The sequence below is a fragment of the Pteropus vampyrus genome, unplaced genomic scaffold, assembly GCF_000151845.1.
Source record: "Pteropus vampyrus isolate Shadow unplaced genomic scaffold, Pvam_2.0 Scaffold85, whole genome shotgun sequence".
Classification (NCBI taxonomy): domain Eukaryota; kingdom Metazoa; phylum Chordata; class Mammalia; order Chiroptera; family Pteropodidae; genus Pteropus; species Pteropus vampyrus.
This window is the reverse complement of record NW_011888866.1, coordinates 1860488-1885800: the sequence shown is the minus strand read 5'-3', so window position 1 is coordinate 1885800 and position 25313 is coordinate 1860488. Positions and strand designations below refer to the sequence as shown.

The 25313-nt window shown below is 46.0% G+C and overlaps 1 protein-coding gene across 6 annotated transcripts in view; it reads right to left on the bottom strand.

The window, feature by feature from the left end:
- Positions 1-3875: 3875 nt before the first annotated feature.
- Positions 3876-25313, bottom strand: part of CA12 (carbonic anhydrase 12) — a 49437-nt gene continuing 27999 nt past the window's right edge. The window contains exons 3-11 of one of the 6 annotated variants that reach the window (XM_011363371.2): positions 23638-23817; positions 22631-22773; positions 19441-19536; positions 18471-18534; positions 18083-18240; positions 16617-16743; positions 7979-8005; positions 7020-7107; positions 3876-6256 (exon numbers count right to left, since the gene is read on the bottom strand). In XM_011363371.2, the coding sequence (XP_011361673.1) occupies positions 6181-6256; positions 7020-7107; positions 7979-8005; positions 16617-16743; positions 18083-18240; positions 18471-18534; positions 19441-19536; positions 22631-22773; positions 23638-23817 (959 nt within the window). In that variant the 3' untranslated portion in view covers positions 3876-6180. Of the gene's footprint in view, positions 6257-6739; positions 6899-7019; positions 7108-7978; positions 8006-16616; positions 16744-18082; positions 18241-18470; positions 18535-19440; positions 19537-22630; positions 22774-23637; positions 23818-25313 lie in introns of those variants that run through there. The other 5 variants (XM_023532528.1, XM_023532527.1, XM_011363372.2 and 2 more) reach the window with 5 other exon arrangements.

Here is a 25313-nt window from a genome sequence, read left to right as displayed (position 1 = left end):
GGAGGTCAGGGGGTGGGGCCGAAACTTTCAACCAACTAATCACATGGTTGGTTCCTCTGACAACCAGACCCCATCCTACAGGCATAAATTTAGGTATGGCTCAGGGGCTGCTTATGAGTAATATTCTGTGTCAGAAACTGGGGACCAAATATGTATTTCTTAGTATATCGCAATATCACAGAAGATTAATCCACATTTCACCCTCTGGCTAAGAGGGAATGATAAGCTCCTGACTATATACCATGTTCAAGAAAACTTTTCAGATGGTTATGTGTTGGATAGTTGGGAAGGAGAGAAACTAAGGTGCATGAGAGTTGGATGTCTAGGTAGCTAGGGAAACTCGTTTCAGCTGATAAACTAACTGGTTATGTTACCTGCTGCACCAGAAGAGTCTCTGCTTCTTCCAGAGAAGCCAGTTGACTGTCATCACTGACATGGAGTTGCTGTAGAGGTCTCAGTCTGCCCTTGAACCCGTAGGCCCTGTGTTTGTTGTCTTCACTGTAGGTAATTAAAAGTTAATGAGAGAACTCAAGCAGAAATAATGACTTTGACTTCAAGTACCAAGAGGTCATATCCAGCCATGTAAATAGAGATCATGCTCCTTCCTAGGCTCCCACAGGGCCAAGTCCCAGGAAAATGTGCCATCCTGGCCAGGTCTCTCCTTCCAGATGGACCAGGAGAATAAGCTCTGAATGGAAATGCCAGGATGAGGCAGGGTGTCATTTGGCTGTGTGTGGTTGTTGGGGTTTTTTTCCCCAGCTTTATTGAGATATCATTGACCTAAGATAAATGGCACATGCCTAAAGTAAAATTTGAACAGTTTTGACATACGTGAAGAAATCATCACCACAGCCAAGATAATGAACATATCCATCACCTCAACAATTTTTTGTACCCCTTTTTAATCCCTTCACCCCCTTCCCTCCACCCCCAGGGAACCGCTGATCTGTGTTGTGACTATAGTTTAGTTTTCATTTTTTAGAATTTTATACAAATGGAATTATAGTGTGTGTGTGTGTGTGTGTGTGTGTGTGTGTGTGTGTGTGTGTGTGTTCCTTCTCTCCAGTTCAGCTTTGGGGAAAGAGAAAGTTCAATGAATGTGTCCTTGGGAATTTGTCTTGGTGAATTAAGAGGTGAAGGTGTCCTAGGAGCTGAGCTGACTCCTTTGCTTCCTTGCAGTTGTCATTCCTTGGTCAAATTCTTCCTGAACAGAGGCCAGGGTTTAATGTTACCAATCAGATAGGAGGGAGGAGGTTGTTGTTGGCTTTCCAGAAATCATTGGCACAGCTGCCTTTAGTGCCTTTAACCTGTGGGGTTTTTTGAGGTTGCGGCATGATTGAGATCAGCATGGTAAAGTCCATTACAAGAAGGTGTTCCCATGTCACTGGAGCTCTGCAATGTGGACCCCACACTGTTGTTGAAGATCCTAATGCTGCAGGATCTGTGTGACCTTGGCTTAGCCCAGAGGCCTTGATTAGTTTCTCACTTAGAAGGTAAGGGCAGTGTTGTTCCCATTTTCCCTGGGTTGTTGGAGAATGAAGTGAAGACGCATTGAAACAGTCAAGAGTATAGGGAGGCATTACTGAATCTCTGGCTGATCTGCAGTCATAATGATATGTTGACCTGGTTGTAATTATTTTTTTTACAGTGAATAATTCCATACCACAAGGCACTTTGGCCTCTATCTCTGCCCAGTCCTTCTGTAGTGAGAGGACACTGGTGGGGCATGGGGAGCTTCTCTGGCATTGTCACACCTTCCACCCTGGGACAGTTGAATCTGAGCCAGAAGGCTGTGTCCCCAACAGGCCATGTCCAGTGTGGACATGGATGGTGATGCCATAATGGTGCCCACTACACACATGGTGCCTCTGCTTTCCAGCAGGCAGCCCCAGAAGTCTCATTTCCTCTTGTAAATGAGTCTCAAGATTTCTCCCCACATCTGGAAAGAAGGCCACTTGTTCTAACAGGAGCACAGTTAACAATTTAAGAGACTCAGGTTTCAGGCTCTCACCCCCTTGGTGCTGGCTAGCCCTGGAAGAGTGGGGACACCTTGTCTGGTGAAAGAATGTAAGGACTCCAGGAAGATGGAGTTGGGGGCAGGGATGGGCATTTAGTACCTGTCGTCCAGCCAGGATCCTGCAGCGAGGCCCTCTGCAGTTGACCAGACACCGTTATGCCCACAGCCCAAGCTCCTGCAAAGGCACTGGGACATCCCAGGCTAGAGTCTCCACTGAGCAGCTGGACCCCAGGCATGGCAGAGAGGCATGGCCAAGGGGTGTGGTGAGGGTAAGGAGGGCTGGGGAGTGCCTACAGGAGCAAGGGAAAGGGGTGTGAAAAGGGAGAGGGAGCAGGCTTGAGGTCTGCTGGTCTGTTCGCCTTGGCCAGATTTTATGTCTCTCTTCCTGTCTACCGTCTTCCATATCATCCTCCCTGGATAACCTCATCCTCGATCTCCCATTCCCCATCCTTCATCTGCAAAGCTTTCTGCCAGAGTCTAGTTTTGTATGAAAGTCCTCTAGGTTTAACCCTTCCAAACGGTATGTCAAAGGAAAAGATTAGTGTTTCATATCTGTGCTGTCCCTTGGCCACGTGGCTGCTGAACACTTGAAATGTGGTTAGTGAAACTGAAAAACTCGATTTATTTTAATAAATTTAAATGTAAAAGCTGATAATTGATTCAGTTATTTTGAAAACTTTTAAGTGTATTTGGAGCAAGTATGTGAATTTGCCTTTCCAACTGTAAATTTTATGGGGTCTGAATATAGATCAAATATTTTCAATGAAAATTTAGCATTTGGATTGAGATGTGCTGGAAGTGTAAAATACACACCAGATTTCAGACTACGGAAAAGAGAATGAAAATATCTCATATCAAAATATTGATTACATGTTGAAATTATAGTATTTTGGATGTATTGGGTTACATAAAATATGTTAAAATTAATGTCACTGCTCTCTGTTACTTTTTTTTTGGTGTCGCTGCTAGAACTTGAAAATTTCACATGTCTTGCATTATATTCTATTGTATTTCTCCTGGACTGTGCACTCTAGATCATCCATTTGGCTGGATTTCAGTGAGGAAGTAATGGCCAAGCTGAAAGAGGACTTGAGTCCTTGCCAGCCCCTGGATCTCACCACCACGCTTCCTGATCATCAGCCCAGATGCATGTTGATTTTAGGGAATGAGGAGAAGGGCTGCGGAGAGAGAAGGGAGATGACTTGTTGCACCTATCTCGGTCCGAGGGCAACTGAAGTGAATACTGGGAGCTTTTCTATATAACTCAAACAAACAGTAATGGTGCTTATTTGAAACCTTTACAGGACTGCCTCCTTTAGCAAACCAGAATGTGAAATTTGGATTTACACAAAAGATTACATGGAAGGTGATGGCATGTTTTGCAAAAAGTATCCAAACTTAGGTGACGGGCAACGCAGAGAGGCTACCGACTTACTAGTAAAGAGACTTAAGGCCAGTTTTCTGTATTTGTGGAACTTAGGTTAAGAATGTCTCCCTCTCTTCCATTCATCTGTTCAAATTTAAGTTATTCTTCAAGGCCCAGGTCAGATTCTCCCCTTCTCCCCGAGCCTTTCCCTGATCATTCTGGATTTCCCAGCTCCACTGAATAAGCAGCTGTGTGACCATGGGGCACACACTCCGTAGGCCTCCATCCTCAGCAAAATGATTAAGTACTTCTGTGTGTTTTCCTTTGGAGCCAGGTTCTACCACCTGGCTGTGGTGATACTATTATTCATTCTGATTGGTTTCCTAGCACTGTAGACAGGGAAGTACAAAGTGCTTTGCCAATAGTAGTGCTTAACTTCACCTTCAAAAAATCAGTCCAATGTGAAAAACTTTTTATTTATAATTTCTCATATTTATGTATGTCTTCATTATAGTCATTCTTACAATAAATACAGAAGTGCTAAATGGACCGTCATCACAGTGGGCTATGGTCCATTCGAGGCACAGGGACAGAGGGCACTGCAGACCCCTGTGCTCTCCAAGGACCAGCCAGAAGGCTTTCAGAGAGTCTTGTGAAGAAGAGAAGAATGAAAGGTCTGAACTTGAAATGGGACTGGTCATCGATGCAACAAAACCCTAGAATAACTATTAAAGAAACAGGTATAGGTTTTTACTATTTTTATCAGATGATGTTAAAGAAACGGAAAGGCTCAAGACCCTCCACTAGTGAGAGGCAAACAAGCCGAGGCCTTCCCTGTGTCCCTGCCCCAGCCTGGACCTTGCTTCCGTTCTCCCTGCTGCCCTGCACCCAGCACAGCGCCCAGGCCCTCCAGGGGTGGGTTGTGAGGCAGAGGCGCTTCCCCCACCACAGCACTGGTTTCCTTTGGTGGCGACTGGCGTCAGTGGAATGAGTGAGAACCCGAGGAAAGCTTCCCCACTTCCAAAGGCGGATCTTCAGGAGTCCCATAAGGATTAGCAAGGAAGTCGACTGCTGATTCTTGGAGCCTTCTCTCTGCCTCCCTGGCTTTGGTCTCAGCCATGAGGGCCGAGAGCCTGGGCTGTGCTGATGGGGAAGAGGGTGGGGGAAATGCCACTGTTTTCACCACCCAGTGACTCTCCCTTTTTACGAACAGCCATTATGCCAGGTATAATGATCCCTCCGTTCTCTCACAAAAGTTGTCCATGGAAGGTGTAGGGAGCTTTTTTTTGTCACAGCTCTGGAGTGGTTTGTGTTGGTTTCTGATTGGCAACTTTGGGCTGAATCTAAGAAAGCATTACCTAATTCACATTGTTCAGACATAAGAGTTGTCCCTGCTGTCATTTGGTCAGCATCGGATGTGCTAATGGCAAGGTCAGGATGTCACCCCAGGCTCCAGGGCTGTAAGAGGTCTCACGCACACACACATATCCAAGTTGCATCGGGTCATTGGTAACTCTGCCCAGCAAACAAGCGACAGAGACATAGGGCTTGCCTTCACTACAGAGAGTTGTGACAGTAGAGAAGGGAGAAGACTTCTCAGAGTCAGAGGGAGGAGCAGAAGGAAAAAGAAGCTATGAAGAAAACTGCTCTGAGAGGACATTCTTTGCTGTCAGAATGAGACTGCGAATCAAAGTTCCCGTGAACTGAGAGGTGCCGGCCTTGAGAGGCTGCTGGTGGAGGCTCCTCCTCAGTCATGGAACTATCTTCATGGGGCTCTTACGTTGATGGGAGGAGAGTGAAGGAGTAAAGTCTTCTCAGAAACTGTCTTTGTGACTTGGGGGTAAGACCATGAAGAAACTTTGTAACATTCCATTATTTTGGTCCCTAAAGGCCACACTGCCAGCCCCTGCACTGATAATTTCCTGCTTTTATAGCTTGAAAGTAAATGTTCACTAAACTATGACCCGACACCCTCAGAGTCAGAGGAGAGACAGGTCCCAAGTCCAGGCTGACAGCAGGGGCGCCACAAAGGTAGCAGGAATGAAATTTGGGTAGAGGAGACAGAGCTCTTCAGTCGTTTTGCTTCTGCCTATTTTCTGTAGACTCAAAAGCAGTTTGGGTCATGTCAGAACTCACATCTGCTCTAGGAGTGGGAAAGCAACAGTACCTTTTCAAGCCTAAATTATAGAATCTGTGGAGTCTAAAACATAATTGCCCCACTGGAGGCAATTATGCCTCCAGTGGGCTTGGGCTTCATATTCGGTCCTTCTCACACCTTCTGGTTTGACAAACAACTTCTGATTCCAAAGTGAGACTCTTCCAGATCTTAAGTGTCTTTTCATTCTCTAAGGTCAATTCTGATCTAAAGGACAGAATTTAGAAGATGCCTCTACGATCTTTCAAAGAAAACTTCGTTTTCTTTTTGTCTCGAACACCTTCACTCTTCCTATATCTGTGCTTTTCACCACCCCTCAACCTTCCCAGTCGTAAGGTCAAACTAAAGATTTTGTCACAGCAGAAGGAAATCAGAGGAAGACAACAACACATTCCCTGAGGAAACACATTGTGTCTCAAAAGCAGACCTGAGCAGAGAGTATACATTCTTCCCATTCACAATTGCACTGGGGATGACCATGGCATCAGGATGGTGAGGCGCCCAGCCAGAGGCCCTCAGAGGGTCTGGGGTGTTTTCAGGTTGAGCTCCAGAGAACCCTCAGGTATTTCAAGTGCCCAGGGAGCCACAATGTGTAGAATCCAAGCAAAGTCCTTCCTTGGACATGCCTGGAGTGCCGGGGCCTCAGGCGTGGGCCTCCGTCTCCTTCTTGATGGCCGGTTTGTAAATGACTCCTTTATTGTTGTCACCTTTTTTGCTACTGAGACAAGAAGAACACGAGTCTTGTTAGTCCAAGAGGACAGAGAGGCAGAGAGCAGCCTGACTCAGCTATGGAATCAGACAAGTTTTAGGGAGCAGATTCCTCTCTTGGGGACTTTTCTCCAATTCTATTGGTCTTAGGAGAGAATGACTGAAAATGAAGTATTAGCCAAAATGGAACTTGTTTATTTTCCAATTGCTCTCTTTTAACACCTGACAATACTAGACCTATATTTGGAAGTTCTCATTACCACCCCTGCTTCCAACCTTTGATTCCATAACAGGGTACCTGGCAACCTTTTTTTTTTTTTTTTTTTTCATACCAGGAAAAATAAATTAGGTTTTAGGAAGCAAAACAAAACAAAACAAAACAAAAACCATGACAATAAAAACATGAGCAAAAGGCTAATGTGAGTAAAATCAAGTTTTCCTTTACTTTTTGTTTTAGATTCAGACAAGAAAAACCAGATATAAAGATCTTGGAAGATATCCTTGCTGCTGGTATTTAGGTAAATGTGACCTTTCCCCTGCCCCAAATCAAGAGACTCATCCAAGGTTTTAGCAATGGCAGCAAGGCTGGTAGACACACCTCCAGCGTCGTTCAAAGGAGGCCTGAGCCAGTGGTATTTGGGAACCAGCACTCCTAGGGTAAGTGTTGGTACAAGTGACAGGGGTTCTCCATTCTGCAGGCTGCCTTCCCAGGCAGATCAATCCTCATGGACACGTAAGCCACCCACTCCCATTTCAAAGCAAAAACAATTTACCTTTTCTTTCTTCTGAAAAGCCAAATGGATACTGCCAGGACAATACAGATGCCAAGGATGCCGGCTAGGGCCACTGAAAGGATGATGCCTGGTGAAGAGGCAGTGGATGCATGTTACATTCCTACCTTCCCCGTCATCTCACCACATGGCACGTGGGTGTGAAGTCAAGTGACAGCTGCATAATCATTCACAGAAAAGCATAATTTCCCCATATCTGTTCTTAAGTTCTGGTCTTTGGCTTAGCAGGACTGGCCGAAGTACTTAGAGGGGGCCGTTTGCAAATTATAGTCATTCTCCAGTAGAGGTTCTCAGACCGGCACCAGGATCATCTGAAGAGCTTATCTAAAATGTAGACTTCCTTTGAGCCCAACCCTTAGAAACTCTGATTCAATCTGGAAGGGGCCCAGGAATTTGCATTTTTACCAAACACCTCTATCTGATGCCGATGTATGTGGTCCATATACCACACTTTGAGAAACCCTGGGCTCAGAATAAGAATTTACTCCATCTTTGCTTTCTTGTTTTAAGGCCCATTGGGATGCCTCTTTATCAGAGTTGCCCCCCAAGTTCCATTGCACAGTCTTAAGCAATCCAAACAACCAGGGGCCCATTCCCAAGGTCACCTAGCCAGTCACCCAACCTTCCCATTGGGCTCAGGCATGTTTTTAGGCAATGGCTTCCCACCATGGCCAACAGAAGGTCTTGGATAGGCTCTTTGAATGCACACATGCTATATAGAGTGATTAGGTCTTTTATTAGGGAAGCATTTGATTGGCAGTTCATCTTTGAATCAGAGAGTGACTTGAGCGTAAGACCCACAGTGAGAGGAGTCCAGGAGCCAGAGCGACAGCACAGAGAAGCATAGAGGATGGGCTGGAAATACCTCAGGCCCAAATCACACTGAAAATCACAGTGATCACCCAGCTGCAGCATGCATGGCTGGCCGGCTGGCCACATACCCAGACTCAGTCCTGTGTAGGTAAGGTCTTGCATTTCAAAGAGGGAGGAAAAATCGGAAAATAACAGAGTCAAATCGTGATGGATTTGACCAGTATGTTAAAGCTCTGTCTTTTGTTTAGTTGGAGATACTAGGCTTATGCAGACTTTCTGGGGGTGTTCACTCTTGACTCAGGTGTCTGATGGGGTGGAGGGAATTGCCCACCTAAAGGGTTCACACCGTGATCCCTCCTCCCTCTGATGTTCCGTAGTCACAGCAGTTTCTTTGCTAGGGCAAGACTTCAGCTTTTAATACAGAGCAGCTAAAGTGGAAGGTTAGGAAGCCTATTTGGGCAGGCTGTTATCTGCTTCTCTGGTACCTACCCCACTTCTTCAGTGAGGAACCTGCCATATTCTGGCTGGCTGGGGCTGACAGAGCTTAGTTGGAACCCATCACCAGACTTCTGCCTGTCCCCATCTAGTCTGGTGGTTTTCTGATCTTAGTAAAAACTTCTAGCGTGTGCGTGCACATGTGTGTGTGCGCATGTATGTGTGTATGTTGCGGGGGATGATTGTCCAGTTCACATCGGAAGCCAGAGTTATACAGAAGGTGGCCACCCAGCCTAGCACTCAGGAGAGCCAGTACCCATAGAGCCTACTGTGGTGACGAGACCGTGGGTGAGCCCTGACCAAGTATGAGATGCCAACAGAGAGTCAGGGACTCACCCTTGGGTCGCTTGACGCCCCAGGGAACCAGATCTGAGACTACAGCGTGAGGTTTTGTTCGCCCCCTCCTCCTGTTGTGTGGCCAGAGTCTGGCTGATGCCCTTGGAGCCATCAGCCCTGTGTTCTTTCCCTATTGTCCTTCTCCAATCTCATATTGAGCCTGCATCCTTTCTGGTCCTATGCTGGACCCTAGGAGTCTCTCCTTTTGTTTCCGCAGGTGGCCTTGGTCTGTTAGAAGGATAAACAGAGCAGGTATGAAGAAGAGCTGTTCACAAGGATAGGGTGGCCTGTTCTCTTTGCTCTCATTGGCCACCATCAATAGCCTATGGCCACCCGAGTGGCAGAGAGAGTGGCTCCCCTGGCTTGATTCCCTGCCACAGGCCTCTTCTTGTAACCTGAACACAAAGATTAGTCTATGGCTTAGGGAGATGCTCAGGGCGTAAGCTTCCCCCTGGGGAGAGCGTCAAGTGTTTGTATAACATGCTCTATTCCCTCATGGCTCTGGCCTCTGCACACTATAATTTGGTATTTGGGTTTTTTGTTTGTTTGTTTTTCATTTTAAGGTACCTAGAGGTGACCAAGGCCTCTAGGATCTTAAAAACAACAACATCCCAAAATCCTAACTAGTCATGGTTTCCTTTCCAAGCCTTTTAATGAAATACACGTTTGTTCTTTGTTCCTAAAACTCTAGATACCTGAGGTACCAAACAAGTTCTCACCACATGAGACTATTACTAGTAAGCCGAGCCACTTGGCTAAGCTGTCCATAAGTGGACAGTTTCTAAAGTCGCTTTCACAGTCACCTCAAACATTCTGAGAGCCACAAGGCCCCAGACAGCTGAGCAGCTCCATGGCCTAAGGGAGCTAAGCAAAGTCTGAGGAAGTGAGGCCTCTAGGGCCATGTGTTCTCAAGAACACATGGTCCACCTTGGTGGCTTATCTAGGGCGAGGGTCTGGCTTGCCTGGTTCACTGAGCAATGCCCTTGGCTGTATTAGGGCCTAGAAACAACAGCCTAATTTAATCCAGCGCTCTAGCCCAGGTTCCTTGCTTCAGGTTCCTTGCATGCCTCCTCAGGGCCCAGGTTGCCTCTCCTTGGAAACAGTGAAAGGAGACCAAGCAGCCTCGAAGACAAGGAACGCCTCAGAGACTGGGACAGATGCTTTCGTCCAAGACTTCGATGCAGCAAAAACAAAGCGGCTTGACTGAGCAAGCAAAGAGCATAAGCCACTACAGAAGAGGAATGGTGGTGAGAGTGTCACCTAAGATTTCTACCCCGCAAGAAGCCCAGGGCAGGAAGATGTGGGGATGCTATCCCCTTGCCAGTTGAGACAGCACCAACCACCGAGGAAGCAGGGCCTCTCTCAGGGCATGTGCTAACTAAAGGGAGAGGGGAAGTCAGGGAGACTTTGGGGTACAAGGAGAGCTGTTGAGGCAACTGGAGAACTAGAGCCCGAAGAGAGAAGCCAAAGCCTGCATCACAGCAGAGCCTCTGGGATGTTGTAAAGAACAAGCATCAAGGATGGTACAGGGAGGGGCAGAGCCAGAGAAACTCATCTGTAGATTAAACAAAGAAGTGGTTTGTTTCTGAATGGCCAACAAGACAAGCAGTTCCCACTGAAGAACAATGGGACAGACAGGAGAAATGATGACAGGATGGTTGACAGAGATGGCCCACGAGAGCCACTGGATGGGAACCTAGTGAAGGAGCTCCTTAGCTGGCTGGTACAAGGGTGCACTCTGTACAGATAGATGTGGGGGAGCCATTCGCTCTCCATAAACTGCTCCAATACATGTCAGGGTAAGCAGGGATGGCGCAATATGACACACACAAGGAAACTACACAGATACAGAAGAACTCGACTGTTGCATGCCTCGCCCAGGAAGGTACAGACCCCCAGAGAAGATATGCAACCTACTTGCCACAGGGGCATTGCTACCTGGTCTGGTTGGCTCAGGAGCTGCGTCTTCCACTGGCATCTTGTTGGACCGAGGGATGCTGGTTAACTGCTTTTGAGGTCTTCTGAAGCCTCAAGTGCAAACACAAAGTCCAGCAGGAGGAACAAGCACCTCATTGACACAGCTTGCAGTTCCTGGAACAAGTCTAGTATTTTCTAGGTCTATTTGCAATTCTGTTTCTTCAAACAGAATTTCAAATAAAAAGGAATACAATCCTTTTTTTTTTTTCAAAATATTATTATAAAGTATGGACTATTTTGGTAGGTGACATAAAGCGATTTATGTATATATAGGTATACATCGTTAGCAGTCTCTGGTCTTGTAAAAGAGGCAGGGAGAGTTGGTAATCCAATTTCAAATGGTAAAAACTCTTATTGTTATGCTTAATACAAGTCATAGACTCGAATGACTGAAGCACTAGTCCTCTCTTTGGATGATGCTTCGGTAAAAAAAGCAAGGACGATGCCCTCAATAACCACAGAACATAACTATCTTTAGAGGGTTTATTTACCTGGGGAGTTTCCTTTAGTAACACTATAAAGAAATAACCCAATAAAGAAATAATTTCTACAAATAAATCTGCCAAAAAGATACCACCACATTACATGAGGGAACTGGTTTTCTAAAACCATGATAGGGACTGAGGGCTTTGCCTCTCATATTGCAGAAATGCCAGCCCAGAAGAGAGAGCCACAGTGCCCTGAGGGGCCTAAATCTTGGGGCAGTAGGTACAGGTTACAGTGCCAGCATGGGGTGCTTAGTCCTCTCAGCTCCCTTTCGTGGCCAGACTGTCTGTACCGAAAGCATGATGAGCCGCAGGGCTGGGCCTTTTATCTCTATCAGGTCAGAGCAATGGAAAACCGGTAGCATCTCTAGGCAACTCCCCTGTCCCCCAGACCTTCAAACCTTGGCAGCTAAGTTATAATCTTTAATTTTTCTTAAGCACATGGATTGATTTTAGTGCTGCTAGCAATTCGATAACAAAACAAAAAAAGACTTAATAAAACTAAAGTTTGACAATCGGTCAGGCTATATGTTCCGGTCATTCTGCAAAGAAGTCACTGGTGAGGGGAGGGGAAGGGAAGTGGGTCGGTTTCATTCTTTTACACTTATAATGAGCACCAGGCACAACACCAGGCACAAAAAGTGAGTAAAACGCTAATTGTCCCTGTCCTTAAGGGGCCTGTAGTGTGTGGATAACATAGACATTTTTTTTTTTTCTATATGGTAATAAACCTTTACCCTGTGGTGCACTAAGAACCATGAAAGAGATGAATATGTTGCTAAGGCCACACTGTAAGTCACCTTCAGGGCAATGGGGGCATGTGATTGGAACTGGGTCTTGAAAGAATATGGAAGAGGTGAGGGCCATCCCAGACAAAGGGAATGTGGGCAAAATAGCGTGCATGCATGAAAGCTCCTGCCGTGTTCAGGGAGGCCTACAGGGTGCGGATGGGGGCCGAGATGAGACAATGCTGGAAAGATCAGCTGGGGCCGCCTCACAAAGGATGGTTCCAGCTTTCTGTCTGACCCGCCTTTCCCACGCTCCTTCCTAAACATGATCTGCTGTGTGCCAGAGACTTGGTGTCAGGAGCAAGAGAGCATCCATGGTAGGGCTTCTGGTCCCCACGGTGCTTCTCCTTCCTGGGGTGTGCTCAGGAAACATGTGGTGTGCTGAGTTTCATTCGATGAAGGACTTCTCTGCTTAGCACGTTTGATGATTACTCCTGACTATTCGGTGCCCTATATCCAGGGGGAAATTGGACGGTAGGAATTCCTCTGGTCTTTCATTTGGATTCTTTGGAAGAATTGATACCTTTCCATCTGATAGATTTTATTTATAAATAGGAACTTTTAGAAACACAAGGTCAATAACCACAAAGCATACATTCTAGTCTCCAAAAATTAGATAATTAGCCATCTTAGCTTTGCAAGACTTTTTTCCATCTCTTTTCTACAGTTTTATAAAACTGCTCAGTCCCCTCCAGGTCAGGCAGATTCTAATTGTGCTACTCCACAGATTTTCTGGGAGTGAGAGCCCTACCCCTCTACTATCCAGCGCTCTTGTCTAAGTGTGCCTCAGCTGGCTGCGGGCTCTATAGCGGTGACAAGCAGTTGCTCAGAGCAAACCCACTAAAAACATGATTATAGAAACTTTTCGGCTTCCTCTCGTCCCTTAAGTTTCCCTTGCCCTGATGTGTTGAAAATAGAGCCAGATAACATTAGTATTTAGGTTTGATGGGTTCTTCCTTTATTACCCACCATCTGGACCCCACGTTGGTGTCTTTGGCTAGAAAGAGGTCAACCTGAAGGAACCAGGAATTGGGCCCCTGGACTATAAATCTGCCTCTGCCTCTGTCATTTTTCCCCTTCCTCACATCAGTCATCTGACTTCTCAAGAGACCTAGAATGGTCCCAGGATGTGTTCCCCATCTCTGGGATCCCATCTTGAGGACAGTGAGTCTTGTTCCCTCTCTTCAGCTCAAGTTTTCCATGAGTACCACTCGGAAGAGACACTTTTTAAGAGCTAAAAAAAAGTGTCAGCCATGACTTTCACCTCTCCATAAAGAGTGTGCATTTTAACCAAAGGCAACAAGAAACATAACCTTTATGAGATAAAAGCTCATACAAAAGAGAGAGAGAAGAAGAATGATAAGGGGATTCTGAAGAAAATTGCTACCTCAGAGGCATCTGGACCCCTGGTAAGGGATTTGTAATCCTGGGGGTGAATAGTTCTCTCTCATCCACTTCTTTTAGCCTTGGACATATACCTAATTATATAAAAAGAATACACATTCAAGTTCTAAAGGAAGATGGGGACTAGAGTGTCTCTTGGATTTGGTTGTTCTACCTTAGTAATCCCAACATTATTGTTTCAGGAGTAACCATTACCAGACTGAAAATGTCATATGCTGTAATAGAACGAAGACCAGGGCATGTGATATAAAACCCTAGAATCCTGTGATATGAGTGGAAAAGTCAGTCAGGGCCTAGGAAAGTCATTGTACGAACCCTGGGGCAGTGGTTCTCAATCAGGGACAATTTGGCCATGTATAGAAACATCTTTGGTGGTCACAAGTGGGGGGATGCTACTGGCATCTAGTGAGTAGAGGCCAAGGATGCTGCTAACACTACAATGCACAGGACAGCCCCCCACAACAAGAATTATCCAACCCCCAAATGTCAGTACGAGGGGTGAGAAACCTTGCCTGAGGGCTCAATCGTAGTCAGACTATCTACCTCTTAAGGACAGAAACCGGGTCCTGTACTCCTTTTCTAAGCACAGTTGAGGGAAAAGCAGGGTCAAGTTAAATGAATCAGTCCCAATAGTTCCAATATGACTAAACCTCAGATCCTCCTCTCAAAAGTCCATGCACTTTCTCTCCCAGAGGATTTCCTTAACATTACTTTTCACCAGGCAAAATTTTCCAGCACCATAGTTCCTGGTAACGTCCGAAGAATACCCTGAGTAAACCAGACCCAGTTACGAACATGCCTCAGTGGCAGACTGTACAAATAATTGAGCCCAAATTGCTCAGGGTTCACGCTGACAGACAGCCTCACCCCATAAACCTGAAACGGCAGGCCTGCTTCAAGTTGGTGTGAGAGGGCCCTCGTAAGTGCAGGCACCCCTGGGGGTGGCGAGGTTTGGGGCTTTACTCCTTGCTGGCTGCCTCCTCATTGCTCCTAGGTAACAGCCCTGTTTGCTGCCTCCATCTTTTGGAAGTGAGACAGAGGAGAGAGTTCTGGCCAAGTTTCTATAATCAGCCTCCAAATGAACAGGTTTGCCTTGGACTGCCATGGACTCTCACTCTAAGGAGAGAGCTGAGCCCACCCTGGGCTCTTGAGAGCATCGGTTCTGGCCGAGCTGTGCAGGAGAGGCAGCGGCAAAGGTGCATTTGGGCTTTGATCTTGATGTCCCTAAGCCAGGAGGTGGTCTGTGGGCTTCTGCCTAGAATCCCCTCAAGCTCCCTTAGCCAGACCGGGAGTGTCTACTGAAGCACTCTGCTGTACCCCTGACTGCACTGCCCACATTATTGCGCCAACTTAGACCTGAGCTGGTCTAAGAAGATGGCTAATTATTCCCAATGCCACAGTCCATCGTTACAAGTGGGGTTTACTTTGGGATGTCATATTCAAGTTCCTGCACGGTTTCTTCCGATCCTCTGTAACTGCCCTCAAACACTGTCCCTGCAATGTAAAGTCAGGATGGGCAGTTGTTAGTGTCCACTTAAATGCATAACATGTTAGCACTGAAAGGACGTTAGCTCATCTTGTCCAACCTGTCATTCTATGGCTGAGGAAACCAAGGCCTAAGAAGGGACATAGTTTGCCCACATAATACATCCAAGAAGAGACAAGGTGTGGCCTTGAACCTAGATCTCCTAACTATGGGGGAATCTTTGTCATGCTGTCCCCTGCGACTTACGTAGACTACAAGCAGAATTCTACCTGATTCACATGGGCAAGATTCTACGTCCAGGCAGTTTTTATGTTTTTTATTTTATTTAAGAGTTGAAGTATTTCCATTTAACTTTGACTACTACATACATACTCCATTTAGAGGAATAGGAAAAGAGGAAGTTATATTTGGAGTAGATCACAAAGGGGTACTGCTCTCTATATGCAGCGTTCCCTAGGAAAGAAGTTTTCATAGTCATCATTATACACATTCTCAATTTTTAGGAAGGTCCATTGTTCATAGATTCACTTTTCAGACCAGAAACTTGAGAAAAAGAGAGAAATCACCTTGACTAGTTGTATCTGGAGAAGGCAAAAAGGATAAATTCTTGGGCAGTTCTTGATTAAATAACTGACAAAGAAGGACAGAATTCTGACCATATGTATAGGTCAATTCTGAAGGGCATGTTTCTAAAGCTTTCTGGCAAGAGCTTTGAAATACAATCCTCATATGTTCACAGAAGCTTAGTAGGTGATAACTTATAATCTCACACCATAAGAAAAGAAAAAAAAGAAAAAGTACACCGGATGAGACGAGGAGAGCTGATTCTCTGACAAGTGGGTTGATGGGGCCATTTTTAAATATGAACAACTGGCCCAGTTCAGTCATGTGGCGTGTAAGTGGGTAAAGTGGACCTACCCTGCTTCTGACCGCTCAAAACTCCCAAGTTGGGAGCAGCTCAAGTATCTATAGTGAGAAAGTAAACTTGGAGGTTTAAAGAAGGGTGGGGGTCCTGAGTGCTCCCTACCCCTTTACCTGGACACCTAGCTTCCAACAGTATTGACATAGGTACTGAGCAAATAAAGATGTTAAATGTCCTTCTGGAGAGTTATGGTTATGAATTTAAAAGGAATAGTTGAGATTTTATAGCATTAAGAATAAACCAAACTATTAAGTTTCACTCAGTATAGATCCTGTGTGCCTGTTCCTAAGCAAGCTTCAAGGAGCTGAGACAAAAAGGCAATGAATGCAGATGCTTCCTTCCTTGATGGGCCCTGCTACATTAGACCATGAGCCACTTGTGACCACAGACATGGCTCCTTACAAAGGAGCATCCTGGTGGCACTGCTGGTGCCATGAATCACCTGGCAGGGCTGAAGATGGGCCTTGATGCCGAGAAAGCCCAGGATAAGATGCTAGAAGTGTGATCTCTTGGAAGAGGACCTATTATGTGTCTTAAGAGAAGGAGTCGTTCTCCAGAGCAGAGAGGTCCCCCAGAACACCCTCTCTTCCCCATCTGTGGGAGACTCCCAGATTTAATGAGAGCTCTGGTCCGTGTACCTGGAGGCTCTGGCTTGTGCTTCACTGCAAAGGCTCAGGAAAGTCAAGAGCAGTGAAGGGAGACCTCAGTAAATCCACACACAGTAGCTTCTCACATACACTGGTTCCCTTGGCAGCCAGGGTACTCTTAATCCACCTAAGGGCACTGGGGACAAAGCCTGAGAGAGGGCACCCAACTTCACACTAAACAGATGTCTTGGTACCACATTGACCCTCACACACTGCAGCTCTTTACCTTGTCGGAAGGAGATGTACACCAACCTCTCATCAAACTTCTGGACATGCCGGAAGTTGTTGATCATCTCTCTGGGGGATGAGTCATTCTCACGTGTGCAGTACAGATCTGTCTCCAAAGCCAGAAGCTGTGGTGAGAAGAGCAGAAATATACCCTGCAGGCAGAGTGACAGCTCCCTTGCCTGACCTCAGTGGGGAAGAGACTGCCAGCCTCAGCTCCAAGGCCTTGGTGGGAGACACAGTAGAAAGCAGTGGGAAAGCCAGAGAACTGCTCCCCTCCCCTGCAGGCATCTGGGTGACTGGGCACCGGGTGAGCTGCTCTGCCTCCCCACATCCCCAGGTTTGGGGCTAGGTCAGTGCTGAAATCTGCCCTGCAGGAGGGAAACCTGGGGCGCTGCAGGGGTTCCTCAGCCTCTCGCAGAGACTGCACTCCTCTCCTGAGCCTGATTTGGCATCTGACTCTAAATCGGTGGGGCATCGGGGCTTATTCTGATGTTCCCATAAAAAGGAACAAAAAGAGGGAGGCAAGAGTTTCACAGGTCATCTGACTGCTAGTTCCATGGAATTTTCCTATACCTGCATGGATTACATAATCTGCTTCCAAGGCAGTTTCTGGGTTAGGATGTTACTGCTTCCTAGCACGTTGCACCTCTTGATTCATCTCATCTTTATTCCTATCCGCCTACTTGCTGTCCTGTATCTAGGTTACTCAGATCAGTAGCTCATAGTAAAAAAGAAGGAGCAACAATGAGGGCTGTTCTGGACTCATGAAAGAGGGTCAAGGGTGAGGTGGGCCGTGAGCCAGTGGACAGCACTGCCCTGGCCTTGGCTCCTGGCAGCCCTTTTTTCCTCTCGATGAATCGAAGCTGTGGAATAAAGGGACAGGCAATGACCAGGAGCTCAGAAGATCTGACTTTGGGTCTTAGCTCTGTCACTAACCAGTGGTGATCCTGAAAGTCTCCTCAATTCTCTAACCTTCACTTCCATCACCTATAAGGTGAGAGGGTTAGAGATGATTGCTAAGGAGTCTGTTCCCCAGTTTTGCACTAGACTGTGAGCTTCTTGAGGGCAGAGACCCTCACTCATTGCCATAATCCCAGCTTCCCAGATTGTTAAATGATTTAACCTAATCCTGTCTTTATTCTGCCCCTGTAAAGGAACCATGCTCTCTCCTGTCTGGGAGGTGAACACCATCCACTAAGGGATATATTAGGAAATGCAGCTTAACAACTCTTTTTTAAATTCTAGATCAGAGGAACATTGGGCCTTAAAGAACTGTGGAGACATTTATTTTCCTAGCTTGACTTGATAACTCAGGCTGAAATTTCTGCAGCATTCCAGGCACCTGTGATATTTGGAAAGGTTCTGCATAGTTGCCAGTGAAACTCTTAAGTGAGGAAACCGAGTCACTGATTATGATATGGGTAGTACCACGTGGTCCTTGACTTGGAGGGGTGTGACAGTTACCTGCTCCTGGGAAATTTGCACAGGGTTTCTGAAAACTGTCCAGAGCACCGTGGGGTGGCAAGGAGGTGTGGTCAGGGACCCTTTGTAGCGATAGTACTCAGCAGGCCTCTCAGGAAGCAGCTCTTCAATGCTGAAACCTGGAATGAGCACTTCTTGGCCTGGAGAGACATGTTGGGAAGATGATGTCAGCCTCGCTCCCCATGGCAGAGGTGCAGCAGAGTGTATGACTGAGCCTAGAAATGTAAACTAGTCCCTTTTTGGGCCATGTGACCCAAGGGCCTGCTCACAGACAGCACTCACCCCCTACATTTGTTTTAATTTAGGTCACACGGGGGTGACTACATCTTTTTCCAACAGAGGGTAAATTAGCATCTCAGGACCCCCTCACCTTCGTACTTTACTTCTTGAAGGTGACTGAAGATCTTGTCATAGGATGGATTGAAGGAGCCCATCTGGAACAGAGACAGGGCATGTTGAACCGGGACAGAATTCTATAGGCTGAACCTGGGTTGACAACTGCTAATGGGAGGGCTGGGCTGGGGGTTTGTGGTCACTGCTGCCAGGCCCTCCCTGAAGCAGCTCTTTACTAGGACAATTATGGTGGGTCACTAGGCCAGTAGGGGATTAGTGTAATGGTTTTGCCCTCTTGTGTCTCAGTACATCCTTTTTCCAGCTCCAGGCACTGGGACTTTATTATCTCAGGGCAAGGGAGATAGCTTGTTATCCCGATTATCTGGCTATAAGCCTGAAGGCCACAACTAGCATATTCTCTAACCAGAACTTAAAGGAGCTTGAGTTCATGCAAGCCAGTTCAGGCAAGTAAGCATGAGAAACAAAGTACATGGTATTATTTTCTAGGGAAAAATAATACAAGTGAATCAGGAGACATTCCCATTTTCTGGAATTAAGGAAAGAACTCATTCCAGGGTCCATATAAAGGATGGAACTTGGATACCAGGAGTTGTATCAAGGGTTCAGGCATCTAATGGGGCAGCGCTGAATGACCACCCACCCCTTACACACACACACACGCACACACACACACACACACACACACACACACACACGCACGCACGCACACACATTGCATCCAAATGGGCAATTCCATGCCTTATGCAATAGAACTAGGGACTAGGGTTCATTTTTCCATTGTCACAAAGGACACACCCATTTCTGCTGCCCAGCCACAGAAAGTGCTGCCTCCAGGCCCCCTATCGGGGAACAGCCTCTGCTCTAGAGGCAAGACATAGAATGGGAGTGAGCCCCACACAGCCAACAGGCGTGCATAGAACCAAATGCTGAGTCTGATATAATCCCACCTTCAAATTTAATGTAAAATCCCTTTAAATATGTCTTACCTCTATGAGAACAGCTAGGACGGCGAGGCCTTCTGACTCGTTACTGGCAGCGCTGGCATCAGGGTACAGGTCCGAGTTATAATGGACAATATGCAGCTGCAATGGGCAAGAAACCTCTCATGAGGGAATGGGCGACTCATGGGAACCTTTCACTTTTGCAGGAGACTGGAATCCAATGGGGATGACAGACCCCCTCCCAGGTAGGTTAGGCCCCTCAGACCTTCCACTCATGGCCTCCCCAGTTTTTCTTTTCCCTCAGTCCTCTAGACCAGCGGTCCCCAACCTTTTTGGCACCAGGGACTGCTGCTCCTATGAGAATCTATTTCCTGATGATCTGAGGTAGAGCTGAGGCGGTGATGCTAGTGCTGGGGAGTGGCTGCAAATACAAATGAAGCTGTGCTCCCTCACCTGCTGCTTACCTCTGGCTGTGTGGCCTGGTTCCTAACAGGCCACAAACCTGTACCTGTCAGCAGCCTGGGGGTTGGGGACCCCTGCTCCAGACTGCAAACTCCGCCAGGGCAGACTGTCTATTTTATTCACTCATTGTGTCCCATTGTCTGATATGGTGCTTGGAAAGTAACAGGTGCACAACAGATGTTGAATGAGTGAAGGAGGAAATGAATGAATGGGTTTTTATACCAGCCATGAAAAAGCCTGAGTATTTTGGAGCACTTCTGAACCCTTCTGATTTTTCTTACCTGTTTTGGAGCCTTGGGTAAAATTGTCTAATGTGGCTCACCCAACTTCAGCCTGGCCACTCTCCACTTGATCTGGAAGAAGTGGGGGCTGGGGTGGTAAACCTCCATCTGTAACTTAATCGTATTTGTATCCAGAGTAGGACACATATTTATCTCAGATGGAGAAAATCACAGCTTGGCTTTTATAAAGTTTTATCAATCGTATTTTAAAAGGCCATGGAACAAGAATGTTACTTCATGAATGTAGACTTTTACCTTTACAAAATAAAATTCTAAACTCGTCTTTTCAAAGCAGAATTTTGTTGTCATTATTAAAGTGAAGAAAAGAATTTTCAAGAAATTTTAGGTTTAAAAAGTTTAGGTAAGCATTAAGACATTATTATGACAAATTCTGAAGCTAAGCAGAGTCGAGCCTGGTTAGTACTTGGATGGGAGACCACCTACAAAGATCAGGTGCTGTAGGCATAAAAAATAAAATAAAAAAATAAGGGATTGTAAGCTGACAAGGTTCTTGCAATCTGTGAGGTCAATCAAGGGTTGCCTTGCCTAAAATATATACATACAAATTCTGACAATATTTAACCTGATTTTTAATCCTAAAGGCGGTGTCCCTTGTTCTCCAAAAAACTGTACGAGTAGATAGTTCTACAGATAGGACACATGCATTTTTGTTGATTCTTTGCCTCTTGGGACTATGACACATTGAGATTTTATCCCTCTTTTCTTTTTTACTCAACTCTTTTTTCCGTCTTATGTATTTATAAATAGAATTCAAGAATATTTAAACATAAACAAAAAGAATATTTTATTGAGCACAGGTGAATGTCCCCACTTTTCAAGTGGTCCTTTCTAATTTTAAAATATTATGTAAAATTATTGCTTCCTTTAGGTGGTCCTCTATTAAGGATGTCTCAGGGGCTCCTACTTCACCATCTTTCCCCCAGAGAATGTAGACTCCCGCATTGCCCCACACCATCTTGGCCTGGCATTGCTTTCACAAATGGAGCAAAATTCTATATGGCTAAAACCCCAGAGGTGCTAGATCCTTATTTCTTTTTATAACTGACCTTTGAGTTTATGGTCTGTCTTAGCACTTTTCTCACTGTGTTCAGATTAAATCTAGAGGAGGTAAAGACTAATAGAAACAAGGGTATTCCCTATGAGAGGATTAAGAGAGTTTCCTGAGTCTTCTTATGTAGACTCAATTCAGAAAGACCTCCACATTCTCAAAGACTCTCCATAGAGAATCTACCACTTTAGGGTTAATTTGACATATTTCCTCTATTATTGACATTTATGGTCCATTTTCACCAGGTTCTTGGTCTGATGATGTGGCTTAATATCAGAAAATACAAAATACAAAAACTAGAAATATTTTTAAATGTCCAAACCCTCCCAGCCTAGACCATAACTCCTTCTTTATTCCCCATGGGAAAGTAAAAGCCTCCACATTGCAATTAGGTTGGAAGAAATCACAGTCCTGGAGGTTTAGAGAGGGGCCTGGTCTGAAATATGTGCACCTGCAGTAGTGCCATCACATTGGGCCAAAATTATAGTTCCTCCACCCTTGTAACTCAACCTATAATTAGCCTGAGACATTAAGCTGTTCAGCAATTAAGAACAGAAGAGAGAGGTCATGTCATTATTTAGTATGGGCTCCACTGGTTGATCAGTAGCATTTATCTTCCTGTAATGCCCTGTAAACATTTAGAACCACACCCCCAAGGTCAAGCCCATGGGAGCTCTGAAATGGAGCAACTCAATTCTCTTCCCCTACTTGTAGTGCAGGAACAATGCTTTGCATCTCATCCTGTTTTCCTTTAGCATTTTGGGTTAGCACCTCAGGGCAATGTAACACAATGCTGTGCTGAAATCCTAAGCTACCCTTGGTCAGTCTCTGGTTGCCATGATGCCCTGTTCGTTATAATGCCAGTCATTCTTTGATTTGTGACCAAGTAGAAGAGTAGCCCTGGACCTGAGTCCCCAAGTTCCAAGGACAATCTACATCCAGGGAAAAGAAAGATAGGATGAAAAAGACCTATGTAAACAGCGTGGCATGTGAAGAAAGGCTGAATTTGGGGGAACAATTAGCCCACTATGATTCAACAGTGGGATGCATCAGCTAGACAAGCTGGTGGGATCTTAATCTGTGCAGGCAGAAGGGGGATATCTAGAAAAGGAATATGTATATCCCACTGTGCACGCTGGGAGCACTGCCTTCTGAGCAGCATCACTCAGTAAAAAACATAGAGACAAAGTCAGCCTGTTCAGGAGAGGAAGGGGATCAGGCCACCACAGGAGCCGCAGGGTGGCCACGGTGGCTATACCTTCCTGTGTTACTGACAGGCCCGGATGTGAGTGTGGAACGCATGAAGGCAGCGCGCCCACCTCACCTCTCCAATGCTCTGATCTTATCTGCACACCAGCCAAGTGGGAGGATACCAGCCCGCCCACTGCCAGGCAGCTGCTGCCAGCCTGACAACCCCACTCACCTCGGCAGCAAAGTGCTTCCCGCCAACCGTGTGCTCGGAGCCGTGGGGGTTGTTCTGGTTCCCCCAGTGCAGGTGCAGCTGTGTGGCACTGTAGCGGGAAGGGAGGCCCTGGATATGCATGGCTGGGGGCAGCTTCAGCTTCACTGCAGGGAGTGGAGAGGCAATCTTCAGAGTCAGGTAGACAACACTTGCCCGGGGCCCAGACAGGGTGCAGGTGGATGCAGCAAGGTAGGGACCAGAGAGAACACAGTCTGCAGGCCAGAAATCCGGCCTCTTTCCCTGGGAACATCCCTGTTTCACTAAAGCAATTCCAGTGGCACTGGGACCTTCTTGGTTCCCTCTGGAAAATGATGGCAGGAACACTAATACTAGACCCAGGGATGGTTGTTTATTTATATATCCACATATCACACTCCTGGCTATGAAGATGGAACCTTTAACGAAGTACCTGACAAGATGTAGAATCCTATAGCAGCAACAATAATAATAATTGCTATTTATGAAGTATTTACTCTATGCCAGATCCCAACATACATAATCTCTAGTCTTGATAGTACCCACCAATATGCCCGTTTTCCGGATGAAAGTTTGAGGAGGTTGAAATTCTTACCCAGAGGCTCGTGACTCTGGCCAAGTGGTCAAGCCAAGATTCAAATTCAGATTTGTCTGATTCCAAAGCCTGGGTGTGCACCCGCCACGAACTGTGTGGCTCCTTGAGTTCATGATGCCCAAGAATTCATTTTCCTATCACAGCCAATGTGCCAAGGGGCTCATGCTTGTCCCCCTCTCCTATCCCAAGACATGTGCTTCTTCTGAGAGGCGCTGCCCTGGCAGAACAGCGGGAGCCCAGGGCCTCTAGCATCCCCTGGAGAGAGTGGTCTGGGCTTCCCTTGAGAGCTCCCCTCTGCCCTTCCCCCTGGTACCTCAACGGAGCCCCCTCCCTGACAGGCAAGGAGCTGAGGGGAAGCTCAGACATCCCCTGCAGGTCTCTGAGGTCTCTTCCTCACCTGAATGGCCATTATTGGTCAGGCTAAATTGCTCATTGGCAGACACATTGTAGCCTTGGAAGTCAAGAGGCACAAGGCTGGCATCATACTGGAGGATATCACTGTGCAGGTCTATTGGGGACTGCAGCAGACCTCCACATGATGGGTAGTTTTTGGACCAGCTCGTCTCCCCATCAGGACCTAGAAGGAGAGATTCAAGCCCAAAATTTAATCAATTTTCCACAGATATTGTTTCCTTACCTTCCAGTTCTGTGTTCAATACAATTACTCCTTTTCTCTTCTTTTCTTAATCTGCATAGGTGTATTCTTCAAGGTCCAGAGATTTTAGCCTAGGGAGTTAGGCCCAGCAAGTCCCTCAAGACCACTTGTTCTTGAAGTGAGGTGGGGAAAGGATTAGAGCAGCCCCATACAAGGGATTAGGGCCTGACGAGCTCTGCTTCATTTTGTACATCATTCATATTTTGACACAATACATAACCTCCCCACGTGGAAGACCTGTCAACGTTTGGCAATTTGGCATCTGTTTATCGAACACCTGTCATGGGCAAAGGTTGCTCCGGGTCTTGGGGCCACTAAATTGAACACAACACTAAGGCCCCTGCTGGCCCATACTTGTATTCTAGTGGGGAAGAATTTAATGAATCTGCTGGGATGCTTCAGGTTGGAAAATTTGGTGTCTGACTATAGCTCCAGGTAGGTGTTTGAGGCTAATGGATTTACAGATATGATCTTCCTGAGAGGAAACCCTGGAGGACACTGATTCTTGATATCTGTGTCTGGGGTAAGTATAGAATCCAACCTGATAGGGATGCTTGAGAAATATCAAGTAATTATAGACCTAGAGTCACAGAGCTAAGTGCAAGGTTTTCACTTAGTATGACAATACTACAAAAAAAAAAAAGTATGATAATACTACAAACTAATTATTACAATATAATTGACAAACTATCAGTAAGGAGGAACAAACTTTAAAAATAAATCCTCCAGGGCTCAGGCTTCTTGCTAACTATAAGGTAATAGTCTTTCCTCTGGAAATGAAAATAAACAATTCAATCCCATGTTCAGATAAACTTTCTTACTCCAACAGGGAAAAGTCTTTAAAGAATGTAAAGCTATATTTAAAAGATTAGCTCCCATGGTAATTAAACAGATTTTCAGGCTGAGATTTCTCCAGAAAAGCAAATAATTGGCATGTCATGGCTCGTTTGAGTAGAACCATGATGCCCTGTGAGTTCTCTTGGAATTGGGACCCAAGCATTGCCATCTGGGGTCCATTCCTCAGTATCTTAGCACAAGGAAGGGTGTTCACTAGAGCAGAGGCAAAAGGAACACTACTTCTCCTGGGGATCCTTCCACAGACAATAGCACCATTTCACCAGCATGTAAGTGTGTATATCGGCCCACAGAATCCTGATTCCCTACACCTTATTCTTTAAACTAGAGGACCTCATCTGTGAGTAGGGAGAGTTAGAAGTGAAACTTGGTGCCCATGTTTATTTAAAATGTTGTGAAGAGTTGAACACACACAGTAGAACTCCACTAGTTGTTCATGCTGTCAACATTTGGACAGACCTTTTCAGAAAAGGTAGAGTGTGAAGGGATTTCAGAATCTTCAGTCCAGCTTTTCATTGGACACCAGTTTTCTCAGTTGCACACATCAGAGTTTCCACTGGACG